This window comes from Acanthopagrus latus, chromosome 1 (assembly GCF_904848185.1).
Source record: "Acanthopagrus latus isolate v.2019 chromosome 1, fAcaLat1.1, whole genome shotgun sequence".
Classification (NCBI taxonomy): Eukaryota; Metazoa; Chordata; class Actinopteri; order Spariformes; family Sparidae; genus Acanthopagrus; species Acanthopagrus latus.
Genome location: NC_051039.1, coordinates 19,142,041 through 19,165,114, shown reverse-complemented (window position 1 = coordinate 19,165,114; position 23,074 = coordinate 19,142,041). Strand labels below are relative to the sequence as shown.

Genomic DNA, 23,074 nt, shown 5'->3' with positions numbered 1-23,074 from the left:
GGTTCATCTGATGTTATGTAAGACTTGAACTATGAGCAAAGGCAGGCATGTCAAGTCCTGACGTGTCACGCAGGAGACTGGTACAGTTCTCTGTGGGGGAAAAGTGCAGTAGGACTGTTGTCAGAGCAGGTCTGCATGGAAGTTTATTCTGACGTGTGTTAACACATCAGCTGGCCTGTGTTTGATGATAAATAGGCTGACTTCGTTGTCTGAGTTATGTTCGACCAGTGAGTCAGTCAGAAGCCAGTTCAGTCACTCGCACTCACAAAACCATTTGAAAAACAGTTACAGCAATTTGTAAATATCAGATATAAAACAGGTTGTTGTGGAGGCATTTGGCTTCAACAGGCCAATCTGATGACATCAATGTCAGGCTGGTATGAACACTGAATGAATACTGCGCCCCACTGTGGACAAAACTGGCACCTGCAAGCTCAAGTTTGTCCACACAGGAGCATTTTTGAGCTGCTTCTTGTCACTTTAAATTTCACCAACCATTTGTATTTGTGTGCCTGTGGAAAACAAGACTATGCAATTAATTTAAAGAATTGTGAAATTCTGAGAGTATTTAATACAGTCTGAAATAAGGGTCACACTTCAGATTTTACATATCAACTTAAGCTAACTTACTATGAGAAGCACTGTGTAATCAGTTGTGTACATTCATGTCTTTCGTGGCTCTGGTGGAGTTTTCTAAAAGTCTTTGACAAATAACCCTGGATAATGTCACCAGGGTTTTAAACTTGAGACTTGCAACATCTAACAGAAAGTCTGAAATAATATCTTTGAGGTATTTAAAGCAACAAAACATGACTTCCTGGATACATAGAGTTGTTTGTTGAGTCTCATCCCCAGATCGCCAAATACTGATGCTTTGGGTTGGCGGCTCCAGTCGGACGCCACCTGAAAGCACCAGCGTTTCATGAATTTCAACAGACTCAACAATCAACTGTCTGTCTCCAGGAAGTTATGTCTTATGGATTTAACAGAAGTGGTAATAAGGGAGACAGGAAGGGTCTAATAAGAGACATCATCAAAGGTGTAATTTCCTCCCTCTCTCTCACATTTGAAAATTCTGTATTATTGGAATTGTGGCTCTTTGCCCTTACTGGGGACTAGGGTTGCAGCAGTTTACTGGTGTTAGTGATACAGTGGTATGAAAATTGATGTTATTGTACCATGTACATGTAAGATATTAGTGATCAAATATTTATACATATCAGGTTTTGCATATGTCAGGACATTTTGTCAAAGTATTTCCTGGGATGGTTATCGTTCCATGAATACCTTCACAGCCCTCCTGTGAAAGTTTGAATTTTGATCGTCCTCTTACCGTGTTCTTCATGAATAGCCTGGTCGGAAAAGAAACAAAATGCCACCATGACACATCAACTTTTTATGAGTTTTTTTTATTTATTTATTTATTTGATTTTTAAGTGTTTTATTATTTTTTTTCTCCAAAAAAATCCTGAGGTATTCACAATATAATGGCATTTATTCTGTTTGAAATGAGACTGGGGAGAGGGGGGGATAAAATACAGCCAAAAACAAAAACAAAAACAAAAAACAAACACACATTAAAGAAACAGGCAGTAAAGCTGTGTCGATTGATACAACTGTCAAGACAATGAATCCATGGTGTCGTACATACAAGAAGCCTTTAAACTGCAACAGTGGTGACTGAAGTTGATCCTCCCCCCCTCCCTGCGCACTAGCAATGTCATGCAATCTAGACTTAAACCAAGCAACAAACCTCAATGATAATTCAAAGCAGGGCGTCTCCTGCCTCGCTAACAGGGAGTGCAGGTTAATAACAAGCCAATCAGTCCACTATCATAGTAGTTATCATCAGCTGAAATACCTAAAACTTAAAAACAAATCTAGTCTGCTTTGCTGCTGGCATTCAGTACTCACTGATAAAAACCATCCAAGTTTCAAACAATACAAGCTTTGACTGTGAGTTATTAGCAAAGCACTAGTTCAATACACCATGCTGTGGCGACTCAGCTTTTATCCATGAGCAGTTTGTTTGATGGGGCCTTCTGAGAGCGTAAACGGTAAACAAAATAATGTCAGACAGCCACAGTAAAGCCTTCACCTTACTGTGCTGTAGGTTTCTATTTTAACCTGTTTATACGTTTCTTTATGGACTGTATGGTAGTGTGATGGTTGAATACAATATTTTGCTTTCTGTACACAATGGTAAAATGCCAATGACAGACTAACTCCTCTACCTTGAGTCCTGTTTGCCCTCCACAAAAAAGCAATACACATAAAAAAAACATACAAATGACCAATAAATAAATATCAGTGAAAAAAATACACTGTAGAATCACTTTTCTTGCTCTGTGTCACAGATCTATGATTGATAAAATAACTGCTGTGACTTAAAAAAGAAAATAAGGAAAACACCCAATATTCTCCTCTCCGCACAACAATCTGCAACACAAAACAAAACCAAAATAAAACCCATCACAAGTGCAACATCAGTCACGACAGTCTCAGCATTAGAAAAAGAAAGGGAAAAAAAGAAAGCTCTGGCATTTGAAAAATCAGCTCACTGCCTACAGCATCAGACAAACCAGAAAAAAAACAAAATAATAATCATAAAATAGAATAAAAAATGAAAAGCAATGGGCAGGGATGTGGGGAGAAAAAAAAAATTAAATAACAGCACACAATTTATGACCCAAACAGGGGTAACAAGAAATAAATCGATCTTGATATCTGATCCAAGAAAAACCAGTATAATAATAATAATAATAATAATAATAATAATAATAATAAAACACTATTAGACTTTCAGTTCAGAGGTTATCTTTATGTGGCGGTTTAAATCAGGTGGACAGACACTACAGCGTAACGGTGAGAAATTAACGATTGCTCCACCTCGCCAGTAAAAGAAACCTTCAGAAATATGGACACACTGTCCAGCTCTCAGCACTGATCATTATTTCTTTGTTCAATTTGGTGTCATCTTTGCCCTGAATAATAATAACAACAAAAATAATAATAAAAACAGTAATCATAGTAATAATAAAAAACAAACAATGGACAAAAATAAAAGCTAATAATAATCATCAGTAAAGACTTTTGGTAGACAAATAAACATCACACATTCTCTGCTCGCACACACGGCTAACTGAAAGAAAGAAAAAAGAAAGAAAGACACACGGCACATGAATGAGGGGAAAAACAGGACGTTATTCTAACAAACACTGTCTGCTAATAAAGATACAGCTCCTCCTCCTCCTCAACGACTACTGACGGGTCCAAAGTGAAAAAGTATATTGCAAAGTTGACAGAGAACATAAAAAAAGGCAAAAAAATGTGTCTTTTCCTAAGTACACAATGATTCAACATTTTTGCAAAAAAGAAACAAAAATACAGACTATATGTGTAAAAATCATAAATAAGGATAAAGTTTTGTGCATCCCCACCCCAACCGACCGTTGTCTTGGAAGAAAAAAAAAACAAAAAACAAAACAATGGCAGTTACAACGGTGACAATAACATGCAATTGATATACTTTACAGCATTGATCTGTATCTCCCACAAAACTACAAACCCCAGGTCTAACCCCCGTCCCTCCCCAACCCCGATACAATCCTTAAATATTTGTCAGCTCATTCAAAACACATCTCTTGCTTTCGCTCTCTTTGTTCAGTGAACTAGCTGAAGGCGGTGACGTTGATCACACTGGGAGGGGGGGCTCGAAAAAGAACAACACACTGTCGCTAACTCCAGTTTATCTGTGTATGTACACGAGGTTTTTTTTCTCCCCACCGAAGCAAGCTGACATGGTTTGAATGACTGCATAGTGAAAATGATATTTGGTTTACTTACAGATGGGTTTACAACACACACACCCACACACACGCTCTCCCTCAGTGTCAAGGCACAGCGCAGGTACACGCTATGAGCTAGCTGTTTTTATACACCCCTGGCCTCGCACCTGACCAGCTAATATACACATAAAGCCACTATTGGCAGTAGCGAGCAGTGCTGTGTAGAATGGGTTCACTTTATACAATTGGTGTGTGTGTGTTTTTGTAGATGTGTTTTTTCCTCACATACACACACACACACACACACACACACACACACACACACACACACACACTTGACAGTCATTCTCATTCAGAAGCCATAGCGTGGCACCGTCATCCAATCAGGTGACTGGATGGAAACGGCACAGTCGAGCGAGTGTGTGCGTGTGTAAAATACACATCAGCTTAATAACAGAGACCCTCGACAGTGGGAGACTGGGTCCAGCTGGACACGTACAGAGTTTTAAACAGTGAATGTTGAGAGTGTTTTAGAAACGGCACCAATGAGAATACCTCAGGCTGTACTGGCAAAGCAGTACAGCTGACGGACGCTGAGCACCAGATTCAGGTCTATATAAAACAGTTTGAGCAGAGAGGCTGAGCATTGATGTCACCCTCAGCCCTGAATCCTGTCATCTGGAGAGTTTGTAAGAGTCCCTGTTCACTGTTTGAAATCAGTTCCAGGGTCTCCAGATTAAAACCCAACAAAGCTAGCCGAGCTAACGGAGTTGTGCCAACTCACTGTCAGTCTGCTCAGAGGGTCTGTATCACGAAGAAACATGAGCCATCTTTGGACTTAACTCAGGTTTCCTGGCATCACAAAGCTGGCTCACTTTTTACCAGGACAGGTTACCATGGTTTGTTGCAGGGCTAACGAGAGAAGACTGATCAAGGCAAGTGGTTCTCTGAAGGATCCCAGCAAAACGGGAGTACATTATTTCTTAGTTAATATTATTATTATTATTCATTCATATATATTTACTTAAAAAAGGTGCAACATGTCCACCAGAATTGTCCACCTGTCAAATACATCATAAAAACAAATTGGGGGCAGATGCCCAAAGTGACAGCTTACTGCTGCTTACTGGAGCTGCCATTAGCTAGCTTCAGGTAGCCATGAAGCCAACACAGGAACTTTGGACCGGGATGGGGACAGCTAATGAGCATGTTAACGTCAGTAAATATCTCAGCAACACAATATGCTACATATCAGAATGTCAAAACTACTATTTCTTTACTTTCTGGTAATTCTGTTAATGTTTCAAATAAAACTATTACATATTAAGCAAAATTATTATCAGATGAGGGACACTGGGCTGAACCTAAACATAATAAGGGCATCTGCTACATAATCAGATCAGTGGAATTAACATGGACACAAGTAGAGAGTAAAAGTTTCAAGCAACAGGGCGACACACATACAGAGTGTCTGAATGTATCATTAGAGTTACTTTGATTTCCATGATAAAAATAGAAGTGGTAAGAGTTTTTGATTTTACACAATGTACACGTGTCTACTCTGGGTTTAAAACTCAAGAGATTATAGAATAATACACAAACTAATGAGTGATCATTCATAACGAATAGGAACACTTTCTCCTCGTTCTTTAAAGCAATATTATTTTCATGGTTAATGTAGTATAAATTGGTTGATCTTGAGCTCATTGCAGGTATTTCAGTATCGTCCTATATATCGATAATAAGAAACAATATTGCAGCTGGGTTTGACAACATTTGATTTGATTGGTGCGTGATTAAGAACATTTTCTCAAAATGAGGTTTCGCTGAATTGGAAACATTAACGGAGCTGGCTGTTAACCAGCTGTGTGACACCAGTTGTCCAGGATCGCTGATGGTCAGTGGCTCGGTGAAGCCATGTGGCCCACAGGAAGCTCCCTGATACAAGCCCACAGTGAGTGGATTCACTGAGTAAAAGGGTGAACCGGCTGGTTTTGTCACGGTATGTTAGTTTAACAGTCTCCCCCTGTACTGTACAGTATATGACACACACACATCACTGCTATACTACAGGGCACCCACCTCCCCCTGTCCCACTAGCTAAAGAGAGATTCTGTATATACCATAGCTGAGAGTAATCAATTATGTCAATAACAATAGTCATAACAATAACAACAACGCGCGCTCTCGCTCTCTCGTGTTTTTTAGTTGAGTTGTGGACACCTTTGGTGTAAACTGTCAAGCTTGTTGAGCTTGCCGGCGACCTGTGGACAGATGGAGGGATGGATGGATGCAGTAAAAGATGGATGTGACAAAAAGCATCTGGACAGACAGACTGACATCCCCTCTGATCATATCTACACTGTACAGACTTTAGTGTGACGTCATGATATAAATGATTAACTAATTCCATTACACATAGAGCTACATTTCAGGTGAGGTGCGCGTTTACATTTTGTCTGTTAGTACTTTTCGTGAAGCCGACCTCCCTGCACCTTCTCTCTCCTCACCCTCCCTCACTTGCTTTTTCCCTCTTCAGACTTACTCCTCTGTATTTGGTAACATGTGTTGACATTGCATTATTTCACTTATTTGGCTTAAAATAAAAAAGAATAAAGTATTTGTCCTTTGGGGAAAAGAAGTGACAGCAGCGTCTAAAGCAATAAAAAAAAAGTAGCAGCAGTAGCAATGTAAATAAATAACATTGTTTGAACAGAAGAACATAAACACATCACACTAACTCACTGGCTAAAATCAGAATTGGTACATTGGTGAAACACCATGAAAGCTTTTTACAACAAACAGCTAGCCTCAGAGCTCGGCAGTCCTGTGACACCTGGGCTGATGTTTTCTGTCTTCGTCTTCTTTTATACACTTCACTTTCAGTCATCCAACTCCAGTTTGTCTCTGACTTTCTTTAACTTCTCATCTCACTTTCTTAACATTCCCTGTCTTCCTTCTCACCTCACTCTGTCCTCACGTCTCAGTGTCATTTCTTTTTCACTCATCTTTTCTGCCATCTCGACAACATTCCTGTACCCTTCTCTCTCTGACACTTAGCAGGTTCCACTCTCTATAGTTGCCAGTCCTCGGTTCTCTGTGTCTAGCAGTGATTTGGTTTGGTGCGTGACGGGGCGTGGGAGGTTCGAGTCTGCACATCTAGCAGGCTTTGGCTGTGGCCCTGCGAGAGGGGAGGCAATCGGACTCTAGCCTGTCAGTCTCTGGAGACTTGCATCCGTTGAGTGTATCTAAACATCTCAGTTACCAACACTTTGACCAGGTTAGATGCGTCTTTTATAAACAAGCCTGACTCAATCGATTTCATCCTAACAATCCTCTAGTTCAGGGGTCTCAAAGTCAAATAACCCTGGGGCCACCAGCCAGGAACACTAACAGGTTTCTTGACACTGTCCGTGCTCTAGGTCAGTCTTTATTTAGATAAAGACACACTTTGGTGTCAGGTGCGCTGCGCTAAAGCTGCATGCTATTGGTTTATGTTAAGAAGGTACAATTAATAGATTAATTGATCGACAGAAAATGAATCTGTGACCAAAACAATGCAACCACGATAACTGATTAATTATGTAATAAAAAAATACCCCAAAATTAACTGGTTTCTGGTTCTAAAGAGTCTTGATTGTAGGGAACATAGATTTGAACCATTTCTCCAAAAATCCCAACCAATTGTGACCCCAACCCATAGTAGTGGCGTGTGGATCGATGAAGAAATATAAATACATGCCATGCTAAACGGCTCTATTTTTCTAACATTTTATAAACTAGTAGATTATTCGGCTCTTGAAAAAGTACATCATTACTTTAAAATCATCTTCAAAACAAGGTCAGTTGTGGCCCCATGAGCTGCGAGTCTGAGACCCCTGTTCTAGGTTCTTAAAAACACCTACAGATGCATTATCAAGACCAGTCTGTGTGGCTTCTTAATCGTCTGAAATGTCTTGGCCTCTGACAAAAACAACCTACACGCAGCCTTTGGTCTGGTCACACTGTGGAGCACTACATCACACTGAACAGCAGAAGCAGACAGAGAGGTGGACAAAGAGGAAGAGGTAGACGGACAGGGAGTGAAGTTAAGAAACGCTCCACAGGTAATAAGATCTATTTCATTTATAGTCTTTGTACACGATAAGCTCCTGTTCTTTATCTTTTCAATGAAAAATCACTCTCCTCTCCAGCCTCTTTCTCCTGTGTCTCTCGCTAGTAAGAGATATTCTATCTTCCAAATCCATCAATCAACGATAACACACTCTTCAACTTTCAACTTTCTCTGCTTTTCTCTTGCACACTTCTAAAAAGGTCTTTTCTCTTCTCAGCATCCCTACAACTCCTGTAACGCTCTTAAAGTTCACATAAATCCCTCTGAATATGCAAAAACCACAATGACTCCTTTTCTACAAAACTAAAATGCAACACTAATTTTTTTGTGATTCTTTTTTTTTTTCCAATTATGCACCTGCTAAATACAATGATGGGTACTCTAAACATATTTCATATTAAATTCAATGAGAGTTACTATTCTTACACGTTAGTAATGAAGCACGGCTCACAGGTTAATTAATTCTTCTTGTGTGTTACAGCTGTCTGTAGTGTGAAGGTGATTAAAAGACAAGGAAATATAATCTTACTACTAAAAACAACCAGTGACTGTGTCTTGATATTGATCCATACACTCTCTCTCTCTCTCTCTCTCTCACACACACACACACACACACACACACACACGCGCACACTTACTCACTCACAGCCTGAGAATGTGTGATAGTAGAAACACCTGAAGAATCATAATTGCACCGGACATTGCTGTGTCCTCCATCATGTTTATGTACAAGAGAGATTCAGGTTTGCTAATGTAGCAGATGCTTTGTTCCAGTGTGTAGTGACTACGCTGTTGACTAATCCAATGGCTTGGATCAATGCCGGAGACAGACATGTAGGTGGAAAACTAATGGAAAGTGAAGGAAATGTAGAGACACATACAAGATACAAAACCAGTTTGTATGTGAAGTGTGTGTGTGTGTGGGTGTTAGACACGATGATGTGACACGATAGAGTGACGAGACATGAGTCGAAATGAATGAAGCTAACTACAGTGTGCATTTTTTTTCCTCTTCCCTCCTCCCGACATCTGCCTGTCCAGATAAACAGAACCACCTGTGTCATCCATCCATCCAACCATCAGTCCATCTCTCCGTCCATCTGTCCATCCAGAGACCTCCATCGAGTCTCTCCCCCTCCTCTGTGGGCTCTTCAGGTGCTCCGGTGGACAGATGGACAGGCGGGCTGGCTCTAACGCTAGGCTTAGCTGCTAACGCTGGGCTAGACTAGGACAGACTGAGTCTGGGCTTGGCAAAGCTAAAGCTAGGCTAGACTAGCGTCTGGCTAAGCTAACGCCGGGCTGGGGTAGGCTAGGCTACCTACTGAAGAGCGAGTGAAGCTGGTGCTGATGGCTGTAACACTGGCTGCTGCGAGGCGACTCGGTGCGGTCCATCACCGTCTGGAACCAACCGGCCACGTCCACCTCCAGCACCTGGTAACGCTGGATGAAATTATGGTCCTGGAGGGACAGAGAGACAGTTTAGGTACATTTCTGGTGAATCTCAACAAAATGTCTTTTTCTCATTTTGACTGTTGTCTTACCAGCAACTGGTGGTATTTTGGCCTTTTTCTGTGATCCTTTGTGAGACTGTGGGAAGACACGCACGAGGTGAAGCTGCAGCTAGTACATTTTAAGAACATTTTTAAGGCACAGCAATTTCATTTTTATAGAGCATTTCTTCACGGGAAAATTAGAGGTGACCAGCAACATGAGAAATGAGATTATACTGTATAATACAAGAACAAACAACACTGACAAACACCCAGCCTCCACAAGACATTAACAACCATCCCACAGACACAAAAGCAGCAGTGACAAACCATCAGACAGGCAATTTGTTCCACAGAACAGGATCAAAGTAGCGAAAAACACTGTTACAAGATCTGCATTTTTTTCTTGGTTTTCTCAACAAAAAAAAAAAAAAAAAAACACCACTGAAAGTTTGACTGTTCTGTAGCCGGTGAGTTTCAGCTTCAGAGAGAGGTTTGTGCTCACCAGTCTTTGACGAAGGACTGGAAGTCGAGGGAGAAGCCCATGCTGAGAGGCAGCAGAGGAGGATCTTCCTGCAGTACTTTGGTCAGAACCTCAAAGTCTGTCTTGCAGTTCTTGTAGGGAAACTGTCCTGTGGCCAGCTCCACCTAGTAGACACAAGGGCCCATTAACATCCAGTCACCGACCAACACTTCACTTGACAAATATGATGTTTAAATAAAGAACATAAAAACTCTACAGTTGTCTACAACTGTTTGTAATTTGACAGAACAATGAAATTAGTTTTGGATGTGATGAAAACACAGGTACTTTCAGTTCTTGGTTTAGTTCTAAAGACTCTTAAGTTACTTGAACTATCCAGTCAAAAAGAGGGGTTATCAGGTAACCACTCATGTCTATGATCACTGCTGATTAATAATGGATGAAGCTACAGTGGAATATTCAGATGATGTAAACCATTCCCGGCCTCACACAAAATTCCATTTAAAAATCCTCATCCTCAGTCATCAAAGCTTTTAAACAGGACTAGCAGTATATGCTGAGATAGCATGCTTCGGTGTTTTTGTTGGTCTAAATGTTATTTCTGCAGGTAGTATCTTCAAGACGGCTTCCAAATTCAAAATCAAGAGCTTTTGTGATGATACTGGTTTTTGTCATTTGTTGAACCCAGAACATTATTGTGACCTCATTAGAAATCTCTGGTGTACAAATAAATACTGAAATACATGCACAAATCTTGTACCTTATCAGTTCTTACAGCACCCCAGACGGCCATGGCAACCACTGAGAAAGCAAGTGCACTACTTTTTATGTTAACAAAATAAAAGGAGTCTTACCAGAGAGATGCCAAGGCTCCACACGTCTGCTCGGATGTCGTAGTCAGGTTTGGTGGGATCTGGAGGGTCTATTCTCTCAGGCTGCAAGAACACAAAGACGGGCAGCGCTCTGTTTAGGGAACCAGGCTGTGTGTAGGGTGTAAACTGTGATTTGTGTGTGAGACACTTGCACTGTTTTGAGTGTAGTGTGTGTGGGTGTTCACTCACTGCCATGTAGGCAGCACAGCCGGCACTGCGGGTCTTGGCCTTTGAGTCGACAAGGCGTCCGCTGATGCCGAAGTCGCACAGTTTGATCTGACCTTTAGCGTCGAGGAGGATGTTGGAGGGTTTGACGTCCCGGTGGATGACACCGTGCCTCTCTTTCAGGTACTGCAAAGCTTTCACTATCTGAAGCAGGACCACACGCAGAGTTAGACTTTAAGAGTAAAACAATCAGGGTTTAAACTTTCCCCATCTGTATCTAAGTTTCTCCCACTTACTGCCACTGTCATCTTTCCAAGGATTCGCTCTGGGATCGGGCCCTGTATTCTCTTCTTCAGCTTCTCAGCACATGTTCCCATCAGCTCCATGGCGATGAAAACGTCCGTCTGTACAAGAACACACACACACATCCAACTTTTACCCAGTCCTAGCAGAAAGCGCTCAGCTGATATTTTGAAATGTAGACAGTAATGTGTTTCAGGGACACCCACGTTGGTAACTATGGCACCGTAGCACTGGATGATGTAAGGGCAGTCATGACTCTTTAGCACCACATCCAGGTCCATCAGGATCCTCTTGTTCTCGTCCTTGTTTCCTGTGCGACGCATTTGCTGGTGACAGAACACACACACAATAAAGACATCTAAAATTCCTCCCAGCATTTAAACGCATGCAGCACACACACACTGGATGTGCATGTTAAGAAACAAGCTATTCGAAAATCGCAAGGCAAATGAGTCCTCGTGTTGCTGATTGACTCCATAATTGTTAAACAGCTTGGATGGCTACAATTAAGTCATCTCTTAAATAAGAGGGTTGCTGTGTGGGGTCATTACTGCCACTGTGTTTGTTGGTAAACTTTTCACAATGAAAGTACAACAGAAAAAGATAGCTGAACCAGGCTGGGCATCAAGGTCCTGCTGTGTTTTGGTCATGTTGACCAATGTCGGAGAGTTTTGTTCATGTCTTAACAGCTCATGTCGGGAGATCCGTTTCAATTTTAATGAGCCACAGATTTTGTTCCCTAAAATGGTTTAGCTTGACCAAAACAACGGTACCTCATGCAGCATGAGCAGCACAAACACTAACATACAGTCGACAGGATTAGTAACGCATAAACACCATAATTACAACACAGTGCTTGTAACTGATATTCATCATGTCTTCCCAAACCTGAAATTTAATTAAATACAATGGTCAGTAAAATGCCTCTGTGATTGTTGCTGTAACGACACCCCCATCAGATAAATGACAAATGAAAAAGAGCTTCAAACTGAAAGAGACATTTTATTTAGGCAATATATTTTTATGGTCCCGTGTCTTATCTCGTTGTGAATTATGGACCAATTCACTCCCATCTGAAACTGTGTTTTGAGTCATTTTATTTAAAATGTATTTCATATTCCTTTATTTCTATTATTCTCTCAATGTCTAGTATTCGTCCAGAGCTGCAACGATGCATGTATTAGCTGTCAAAAAAAAAAAAAAAAAAAAAAACTGAAACAAAAGAGAAAAATCAGGAGTGCTGTACATTACACAACTTACCAGTAAAATCTACATTTTAGTACTGATAAATGTGTTCTGTGACCAGATGAGTGCTGGGGTGGGCGGGTCTTACTTTGACAGCGATGACGTGGCCGGTCTTCTTGAATCGAACTTTGAAGACCTGCCCACAGGTGCCGCTGCCGATCTCCCCCTCACTGATCAGGTCTGTCACCTCTGCTGGATACCGCTGTGGACGGACAGACACAAATAAAACAAGATTTTAGATCATTCTCCAGATATTTTTTACCGGTCAACATGTTCAATGAATGTTGTTACTGTGCAAACTCCCCGAGCTGAAAATAGATGAGCCGGGCCAGTTCTGACTTTCTGCTTCGTGAGGCAACAGTAAACCCCTCTGGGCCATTTACTAACAAATGTTTTGATGTTTAATTAAGCCGCTTCCCCGTTGGCCATGACTGAGAATACAAGCGCACAGAGGGGAAGACGCATCATTTCCGTGCCTCGTTAAAATGAAATCACTGGTGACTGAGACGCTGTGAGTGACATCTCATCGAGTGCGTGATGTAACGACCCCTGTGGGCTAATGAGGGGAAGTAAAAACAATCTGGAGTGCAGCGATGACTCAAATCATTTTCTCAGCTCTCTGCAGCTTCAAACCCTCACTGGCACCGACTATGATAACGGACCTAAAGGCTGGAGGAGGGAGGACAATAACAAACAAAATGGGGCCAGCGCCTCCATTTTATCTTGGTAAACGAAAACAACTTACATCTCACAGCTTTTGAGTTTAATCTGTAATACTGTTTTCTTGGGATTGCTCTGCTCATCCTCAGGGGATGTGAATGTTTACTTTAAAAGCATTCTAATTCTTACTGTAACCTTCTCCTGGTCTTACAATGCTCTCCATTCTAACTACAATAGGATGTCTGCTTTTAACTGTAGCAATGTGGATGAGATTATCTATTTTCTGAAAACGGAGAAGAAATAACAAGAAATCGATAATGTGTCAGTCCGTCTTTCAATACTTTCCTATTTGCTGTAGCACTCCACCCTATCAGTTCCCACTGACGATGTAACTCTCCTTAAAGGATCTCGAAAGGGGTTTGCCACAAAATTTATGGCGATAGCGATGATAAGCGTTGGAAAACGAGACAGCCGGTCGGCCTGGCTTAATTATTGTGATCATGAGTTTTTCCATATTAACCGGTCCTGGATGTAGTCTGATGAGGTGTTTGATCAACGGTTTCTCATTAAACTAATCACGCGTCTCTGTGTGCACGACTCACCTGATCGTCGATCTTAAGATAACCCGTCTGTTTCATGATCTCCTGCAATTTCTGGTCGATCTCTGCACTGTGGGGACAAAACACACACACACACACTGACATGCAATGTCGGAGCGCACAAATGCTTTAAGAAGTATGATTCAGTGTGAAATGTTTGTTTTGATGGTAGCAGGACCTCTGAATCACACGTGTGTTTGTGGAAATCTCCCCCACCCACACTCTGTGTGTATGCAGACCCATTATGTGTAACAACGGGCTCTTCTTTTAGTGAACCTTGATTCTGCTTACCGCCCAGTTCTTATGTGTGTATGTACAGCATGCAGGATCAGGTTTACTGATGCTCCATTAAACACAGTAAGATCCTTTAACGCGGAATGCTATTAATCATGCGTCTGTGTCCACATACTTCTCTAAGCTCTTCTGTAGGCCATACGGAGGTGTGGGCAGGGTGAGCATGTGTCGCGGGCGGCTGGGGTAAGGGTGGTGCTGAGGCGAGCTCTCTGAAGACGATGAACGGCTGCCTCCATCGTTGGCCAACGGCAGCTGGAGTGCTGGGGTGGGGTGGGGGGGACATGACACATTAGACACAGAACAGAGCGAACGGTACAGTACGTTTCACACCAGAGGCCAGCACGCCAGGAGGTGTAAGATGTCTGTGTTTATTCATGAAGTCAACGACTCCAGTATATTAGTGGATTAAAACTGCTGTGCACCAATAGAGAATATCATATATTAATATAATAGTGATAGTGTATCATTATAGTATGTGTGCTTTATATCAGTATATAGCTAATATCAGTGTTACACAGTGACTAAATCAAAGCGTCTGATCATGTCCTGTGTAGTAACGACTGAAGATTATTTCCCATGAGACACCAGGAGAGATTGGCCTTGGCTGCTATCTAGACCCTCCGTAGTGGATAAACTTGCTGTTTTTATTTCCCCGAAGTTCCAGCTTTGTTTTTGTTACGCTGACGTCCCGACCTCATGTTAAAACAAACAGGACGGTTATCTCAGAGGAAAAGAAACACCATTCTCAGGCAGGGAGAGACAGCACGGGGTTAGCCCACAGCTCGGGAGGTGCAGTTTAGGGATGAGGACGCCCACGGTACATTTTTAAAAGGGGAAATCTGGTTTATTTACACTTGGGACTTATCATATTAGCTCCAGCCATTGGTTTTATTTGTTATGACAGTGTTGAACCCACTGAAGCGACTGCCGGGATCATAGCAACCTTACAAACATTGTGAGCGGTCAGTCGTTCTAACACGTTTTAAATAACCCAAGTTTATTTATGCACACCTAATGTTATTAATAATCCCTCACTGAAAGGGGAATTCTGTCTACGGCAATCACAGTAGATCAAAGTTGAGCAGAGGTTCAACCGTGATCAACAGAAATCTTCATCTCAAAATGAACATGACCACTTAACTGCTTAACGCGTTTGGTGCGTCATCGGACTAGCAGATCTCATAAACTTACTTTGGTGTGTACAACTTTATCATAACCGACAGAACTGATGGCCGGAGCAGTGAAACCCAAGCTGCAATAAACCGAAATGTGTCATTAAAGACGATATCATCCACACAAAGCCAATGAGTCTGGCTGAAACCCCTTTAAATGATTTTAAACCCTGCGTGCCTGCTTGACAGCTGTAGGTCCAGTTCACAACAGATCCAAACAGCGGGTGCAACATGCTTCTTGTATAAAAACATGCGTTCAAGGACATGTTAAAGACAATGCTGACCTTGTTATAACAGGAGTATGTGCAAGCAAGCACTTACTCCGATCAACTCTAGATGTTAAAAGACGTTCAGGACAACAATCTAACGTATTAGTACAGGCAACCAAACGCTCTGACAGTAAGCAGCGACTATGATGACCTCCTTGGATGTTACCAAACTTCGGAAGTCTGATTTCAAAGAGTTTAAATCCCATTTTATGTCAATTTCACTTCAACCATTTTCCAAAACACTGAGGATCATGCAGCCGAAATCATCATTGTTTTTTTGGGGGGGGTTTGGTTTTTTTGCAGCTCTTCTGAGAGTGCCTGCAGGTGTTTGTATCCACGAGTCACCTGTGGACAGATGAGCCTGTAAGGGGAGAATCAGTTAGTGAAGAGGGAGAAGGTGTTAGTACAAAAAGGAAGGAGAACTCAGGCAGTCTTTGGCACAGATCGCATCTCCACAGTTTGCTTGGCTCCAGATGGACGGATGACAGGATAGAAGGGTAGACAGAGTGTGTGTGTGTGTGTGTGTGTGTGTGGGGGGGGGGGGGGGGGGGGGGCGCCCAGATACTTGCAGGCACTGCACCGCCGCCTGCTGCAACAGGAAGGACGGGGATGCCAGAAGATGAATAACAGGCGAATTACATCAAACAGTCCAATGTGAGGGAAGAAAGAGGGGAGACATTCGGCCAAAACTGCATAGCGCAGACTAAGCTGGAAGTCAGACAGTCAGTCGGTCGGACTCGGACAGGAAGGCAAGTCTTCAGTCGCCACGCAGAGAACACAGACACAGAGAGAGAAAGAGAAGCCAGAGTGTTCACAGCACTCCTGCAGATGCACCAGTGGGGATGCTGGATTAGAGACTGTCGAAACAAAAAAAAAAAACAACCCCAAACATTGTGTCGTGCAAAAAAGCCGCATGCACCGTGATTCTCCGCCTCCAGCGAAACGAAGGTTAATCATCTGACACACGTCCACACACACACTTACATCAAACGCACTCCAACACTGCCCTGCCACTGGCACACACAGACGGACAGAGAGAGGAGTAGGGATGGAAAGATGGAAAGAGGATGTGATTTGAGAGGAGGTGTAAATAACTGCTGGGGCTAAGATATCAGAGCTGGTATCATGGATTAAACTCGAAGCCCTTATTCAGTCGTAAACTAATCAGGCACTGGTATGAGGTACAGAGCACGAAGTGTGTCAGCGTGGGAGAAAGCACAGTATGTGCATGCTGGGAGGAGATTTGAAATGAAAGCAAATCTGAGGTTAGCACAAAAAGCCAAACCTCACTTTGTCAACAGATGCTAACCTAAATTACTCTAGAGACCCTCTAGTTGATAGTAAACTGACTTTTACAGCCACTTTTTAATAAACTTTTACACATACTCTGTCTTCTTTAGATTCTTAAGTACACCGGATGTAAGAAATCTTAAGTGTTAAGAAGACAAAGGTTAGAGTAATTACAGTGAGTGAAGTGGGAATATTTAGGGCCTGACAGAGATGAGGAAGGATGGGGTGGGAGGTGAGATGGGGGATACAGGTGTTGGGGAGGGGAGAGGGTGCAGTGGCAGAGAGAGCGATGGATTGAATGATACCTGCACGCTGGGAAGGGGCTGGAGCAGGACTGAGCTGGATCACGATGACTAGACGGAGGAAAGAAAATATACACACACACACACACATTACTGCACTGTTCTACCATCACACATGCACACACGCACAATCATATAACAAATGGGGAGAAAAAAAAAAACAAAAAAAACACAGACTTTCTGGCTCCTGTAATTCTTTGTTCTCTTCGAGCATAAACAAAAGCGGTGTATACTTGAGGATAAGGCCAGAGAGATTCTTTTTAATCTTTTTTCTCATTGTCAATAAATCCTTTGAAAAGACCAAAAATCAACAATCCATCTTTCAATACTTTCCGACTCCAACCCCACCCGGTCCTGTGCCACTCGGCCCCCAAGCGCACTGGGTTCTGACTGAAGTCATGAATCTTTGAAACCAGGCTGCAGATATGTTATTTAAAAACAGCTGATCACCGCTGGTTTCAAAGCACACATTACTCAAACAGGAGTAACTATCTCGTGGGGCTACTCGACTGCAGATTTAAACACATTTGTTGCTCTAAGGAGTATTTACGGCAGCTCAAAATAAACTACAGTGCCCACGTTCACTGTAATGAAACATTTAATACATGTAATTCACTGCGCTGAACTTACTTGGATCGCTTTACACAGGGTAACTAAAGGCGGGGGATTGCCGGTGGAGTGAAAAACTGAGGTGTTGGCACGTGAGGATGGAAAACACTGAATGTTGTACCATCAAGAAAACTGTGTTAAATGTTTCGTTGTGCCGTGGCCCATCAATGTTATCACGTCACTAGTTTTTTGGACAACAAGTGAGGTTCTTGGTTCTCTTGGTGAGGTTCATATATTGCTAGATGTGGTCTTTCCTTGAGATTTGTTGACAATAGGAAAAACACAGTGCTGTTCCTCTAACCTTCATTCTTACAGACAGATTGTGAACCCTCTTTAACATGTTTAAAAGACAAGAAAAAGGCGGGGGGAAGCAGGTTTATGGTCCATGTCACTCAAACCTCACATGAATGGACAAGAAGCGATGATCTGAAAGAAAGGGGTGATCTTGTGAATGAACAAGTTTTTCTTATATTGTCGGCTGGCAGTTTTTAAAGTTGATTTGGTCAGGCTGCTATGATTATAAAGAGCTTTCTGTGCCCGGCACTGTGTTTATTTCGGTGTTACATGTCAGTCCGTCAGTGCAGGCATGTTGCTGCTGGACACTTTCCTCCTCCAGACGGTTTCAAGGGCCCAACCTTACGTGTTTCCCCCAATCTTATCACACCCGCTACATGTTCCCCTTTATATTGTGAATGACTCAATTCAGCGAGTCTGTGTCGGACAGTGTGGATGTCACCTCTAAATGTGGAGGCGTGTGATCGACACAACACCGGAGCCAACGTATGTGGAACGTTAGCTTGATTTCGTAGCCTGCACAAATTAGCGTCCGTTTCGTCAACGGTCAGAACTGGCACTGGGAAAAACGGACTTTGCCGCAAGAGCCACAAGCAAAACACGCTGCTCGATAACGACTCGAAGCTGTAGCTAAGCTGTGGACACATGGCACCTCCGTTATGTTCCATTAACAGACTGGAAACTACACATTTTCTGACTGACGCTGGGCCTGCCACCGACTATCACTCAGGTTAGCTAGCCTGCTAGCCTAGCATGTTTGACAGGACGGGATCGGAGCATATTTCGGGACGTGACTGCCAGCGAGATACCTCATGACAGCGCTTTATCTTTTTAAACATGTCGCCTCACCCACTCTAGAAATAGCCTCTCTCGTTAGATGAGCGATTCGTCGGTAAAATGAACCGACCGAGCCGAGTCGGTGTTTGTTTATGTAGCTAGCCTGTTAGCATGTGGTAGCTAGGAGCAGCATAACACCCCCGCTCCTTCCCTCCCTCCCTCCGCCTCTCCGATCTTTCCCCCGGCTATTCTGGCCGTTACCGACTCCCCGGTCCTCCCCGGTGGACACTCACTCGGCCTAGGACGTGATCGCTGCGGGCTCATGTCGATGTTGAGGTCGATTCTCCGGCGAGCTTCTTCATTTTCCTGCTTTAGTTTCTCCTCGATTCGCGACAGCCTCTGTTCCAGCGACGACATCTTGAAAAATTGAGCACCATGTAGTTCCCAGCAGAGCTCTCGACTCCCCTCTCTGGCAGGCAGGACCAGCAGCACACACACACACACACACACACACACACACACACACACACACACACACACTGACTGACTGACTGACTGACTGGGCACACACACATTACACACATACTACACAGTTTCATCTGCACCGGATTGAAAAAGGATTGAAAAGTCCGAGAAAATTAAGCAACAGACTTAATTTTTTCCCCTGCAATCCTCCTGAAATCCTCAAAATAGAACCGACTGTTGCTGCAAAGCACCCCGAGCAAGCAGGTGAGTGGTTTTAGCCTGATGAAGCTGCAACAATTTGTCAATTGAGGTAAACCAACCCGCAACTGTTTGTGTAATCAATTAGTTAATAATTTGTCAAATGATCTACTGAGACTCCTGCACAGACCCTGGAGCCAAGTACATCCAAAAACATCTAACATCTAATTAAGAACACCACAGAACAAGTTTTCGTAATTCTGTTATGAATTATTGATATTATTAAAATAATATCCCAGCCTTTTGATAATGAAGCAGTGATTTGTGATCTGTGTTACCAGCCTCTCAAACGTGAAAGATGAGAGAATTTAATGCTTAAATGTTTAATTGACCCTTCATACAGAGGATACTTTGACATGTCTCATATCGCAATGATTTACTGTAAGACAAAGACTAATAACGTTATGAACAACACATGCTTTTCCCTCAGGGAACATTAGATGGTTATGTTAAAATATTCTCTGACCTTTTGGAATCTGAAAGGTGTGCTGGGGCAGGGAAATATAACCCTAAGCCCCCAGGAACAGGACTGAAATCACTGCATTAGGGGATTCATAAAAATCGATACAACTGTAAATTTAGAGATGATAAAATAAGTAGTTACTTGCAGTTCTCTGTTTTAACTTTTAGGACATTTAGCAGACACCTTTGTCCTAAGCCACTTACTATAAATACATTTGCTCCAATCAAAAACAAATGATCAACGGTGTCAGCTAGCTGACTGATTCAGGTGCACCTGAACTTGTATCTGTATCTCTGCCGTCACTGTCAAATATGAACAGATTTATTTGATCATACCTGAAAAGTAAATGGAAATTTGATTGTTTTACACTGAAAAAAAGCACAGCTTTCATGTGTACTTTAATGATTTAAATGGCATCTCTGTGAAGTTTTGCCAGTGGGAGCAGACATTTATTGATGGGGTAAGTTCAGATGATCACAGAAGCAACATTATGGTGTATACACCTTATATTGTACCCAACCTGCAGAAAACACATGTGAGCGTTATACAGTATTAAAAAGGTAGAAATGTCCTGGCGTGCTGCAGTCACTGTAGTGATTTCCTCTGTTTAAACAGGCCTGTTAACTTATTTTGGCTCATCGGTCATGTGCATTTGTATCACCTCTATTAAATGAGCCATAAATGTATTTTCATTCGTGATGTTTGGCCCTTCACAGTGTGGTCGAAGACCTGGCAAACCCTGTCCTTCGAGATGACTTCCCTCCCAGCACTAAGACTCGTGTTTGAAAAAGTGCAATATGGCTGAAATCTGCATCACGGTATTGGAAAAACAGTAATGATAATCACATTAAGCAAACTGATGTCGAGAATAAACATGCTCTGCCATGCATTATTAAACAGCTAAGAGAGTCATTGATTACTCGATCAAGTCATCAATCAAAACTAATCAGGAACAATTTGGTCACTGAAAAATCATTTAAATTATTTAATGATCAGAAGTTCCTCAGACTCTTGGCAGTTTGATCCACTCCAGTTTTTGTCGCAGTTTTATATCGTTTTAAAGGTTTAAATAATGTGTGGTTTGATCTCAAATAATAATGAAAATAATAAATGATAACTGTCATAATCACATCCTGCTAAAAATGTCAACACAACTTTTATAAGAACAAGAATCAAGTGAAAGTTGATTAACAATATTGAATTATGGCAAAGAAATTATAATTAAATCGCTAAATGCAGCTCAAACTTATAAACCCTACAATGTTAGATTTTACTAAGAACTGACCTTATTTTTTCTGAACTTAACTTTCTGGTATCTGTACTTGACCCCTCCTTTTTTGACTGACTCCCAAACCCATAAATAACAACACACATGCATCATATTCACTCCAGGTTTTCTTTATAAAATAAGTCATCTCGTACTCTCACATGGTTTTTGTATTGTCATACTCAAGATAAGTAAAATCCACGCCGTCATACATACAACTTCACAACAAACCTCTCTTGTACTCAGAGAAGCTCAAGTGTCATAGAAGTTTATAACACCGGCTCATATTCTCCAACATTTATCATTCTGCTTCCCTCAGATGATATTGATCGTTTTTTTTAATGTATTGGATCTATGACAGCACTCACTGCAGCAGGCTCTGATTGGCTCTACTGTAGAAAAGTGGCTAATGAGGTTGGGTGTGCTTGTGGAGCCATCCAGATTTTAAAAAAAAACAAAAAACACTAAGATATCTATTGGTTATCGGCTAAAACAAAGATGATTTTATCACTGTGATGGAAACAAAACACCCTGCATGACCACAACAGACAGTTTTGAAAACTTAAATTCAGACACTAAAACAACTGTAAGAGCCAGTGTTGGTTCAGTTTGAAGTCAGATATAATTGTCTCAGAGGGAAATTACTTACTTCATGTTCACAAAACAGTAAAAATGGTAGCATATTGATAACTGGATGAATGTGTCTCAAACCCATAATGGACAACAAGTTGCATGTGCATCAAGTCTTAGTGTTCAGATTTTTTTCTTCTTTTTTGCTTTTAAATTTAAACGAATGTAATAACCTGCTTGGTTGGGATACTCGTATATCCAATGAAAACAGAGTGTGTGGTGGGTCATGAGTAATGCATTGAGAAGTTACCTAAAATACAATGTATTTGCAACTTGTAAAATCTGTTGCTGAAATTAAAATCCAAGCAGCACATTTAAAAAAAAAAAAAAAAAGAATAGTTGGTTAAAGTCCAAAAGAAAATTAAGACAGTGGTTTCTTTACCCCGTAGTTAACTCATAATTCACCTAGCATGGGTCAGCATGAGAGAAGTTCATCATCATTTACGTACAAATACACTCTGAACGTCACGATTTCCAATCTCACAATCTAATGCTTTTTTTTTTTTTGGAGAGTATTTGTGCAGCACATCTAATCACTCTTCCTGCTGCTCTGTATAAAGGGCCACAAAATAACAACAAAATGCATTTCTGTGGATCAAATACAAGTACAAATGTAAGGCATTGGTATGAGAGGCCATTAAGCAAGCCTCAGACAGTCAACAGTACAAAGAGACAGCGAGCCACTCCTCTCACAGCTGCACAGGTGACAAATAAACTGAATGAAGTCACTGGTGTGTTGTACAATGATTGAAGAGGGGGCCTTCATTTGTCCTTTGATTTTGATAAAACATTTTGTCCCTCCCAGCTTTTATTTTCTCAGTCCTCCATCTTTGAAACCCAGCAGACACACAAAACAAAGACCGACTGCTTCCGGTCTCTCCACATTCATTCACAGTGTAGTTAACGGCAGACAAACAGTCAGCTGACAGTCTGTAGAGACTGTCGATCCGCTCCGGCACGACCGCCATGAAGCCTTCCACATCAAACATTCCTCGAAGTCTTTGAGCCCCCACCCATCCCCACTAGCAGAGGTCAGAGACGTAGTCAAAATCCCGGAAGCTGTCCTGGTCTTTGCGGGAGAGCACGCGAGGCTCACGCGGAGGTGTAAGCGCTGGCGCTTCAGTGGTGAACTCCTCGTCGAAGTTGCTGACATCTTCCTTGCCGCCGATGGAGGGGACGAAAGGAGGTGGCACTTTCCTCTGCAGCAGCGCCTCCCAGTCCATGTTCTGGAGGAAGACGGAGAAAAAGAATTGAGAAACTTAAC

The 23,074-nt window shown here is 42.0% G+C and overlaps 3 protein-coding genes and 1 long non-coding RNA gene across 7 annotated transcripts in view; 2 read left to right on the top strand and 2 right to left on the bottom strand.

Moving 5' to 3' along the window:
- LOC119026695 overlaps positions 1-23,074 on the top strand; it is a 1,024,654-nt gene that overhangs the window by 47,076 nt on the left and 954,504 nt on the right. The gene's annotated exons all lie outside the window — the stretch shown is intronic.
- Positions 1,660-19,215, bottom strand: map2k7 (mitogen-activated protein kinase kinase 7). 2 transcript variants are annotated; one of them, XM_037111274.1, is made up of 12 exons: positions 19,021-19,215; positions 17,051-17,098; positions 14,130-14,274; positions 13,724-13,790; positions 12,550-12,663; positions 11,423-11,542; positions 11,210-11,317; positions 10,938-11,117; positions 10,731-10,811; positions 9,898-10,040; positions 9,444-9,489; positions 1,660-9,360 (listed from the first exon to the last, which is right to left on the bottom strand). In XM_037111274.1, the coding sequence occupies exons 1-12, from the start codon at positions 19,142-19,144 to the stop codon at positions 9,217-9,219; spliced, it is 1,320 nt and encodes a 439-aa protein (XP_036967169.1). In that variant the 5' UTR covers positions 19,145-19,215; the 3' UTR covers positions 1,660-9,216. The 2 variants fall into 2 exon arrangements, with proteins under 2 accessions (XP_036967169.1, XP_036967174.1); XM_037111279.1 differs by lacking the exon at positions 17,051-17,098 and having other exon boundaries at positions 19,021-19,210.
- LOC119027364 lies at positions 19,322-21,641 on the top strand. Its single transcript, XR_005077362.1, has 2 exons — positions 19,322-19,456; positions 20,630-21,641. It is a non-coding gene; the product is annotated as an uncharacterized LOC119027364 (long non-coding RNA).
- Positions 21,296-23,074, bottom strand: part of pkn1a (protein kinase N1a) — a 49,188-nt gene continuing 47,409 nt past the window's right edge. For both annotated transcript variants that reach the window (XM_037110884.1, XM_037110876.1), the window contains exon 23: positions 21,296-23,036. In XM_037110884.1, the coding sequence (XP_036966779.1) occupies positions 22,833-23,036 (204 nt within the window). In that variant the 3' untranslated portion in view covers positions 21,296-22,832. The remainder of the gene's footprint in view (positions 23,037-23,074) is intronic.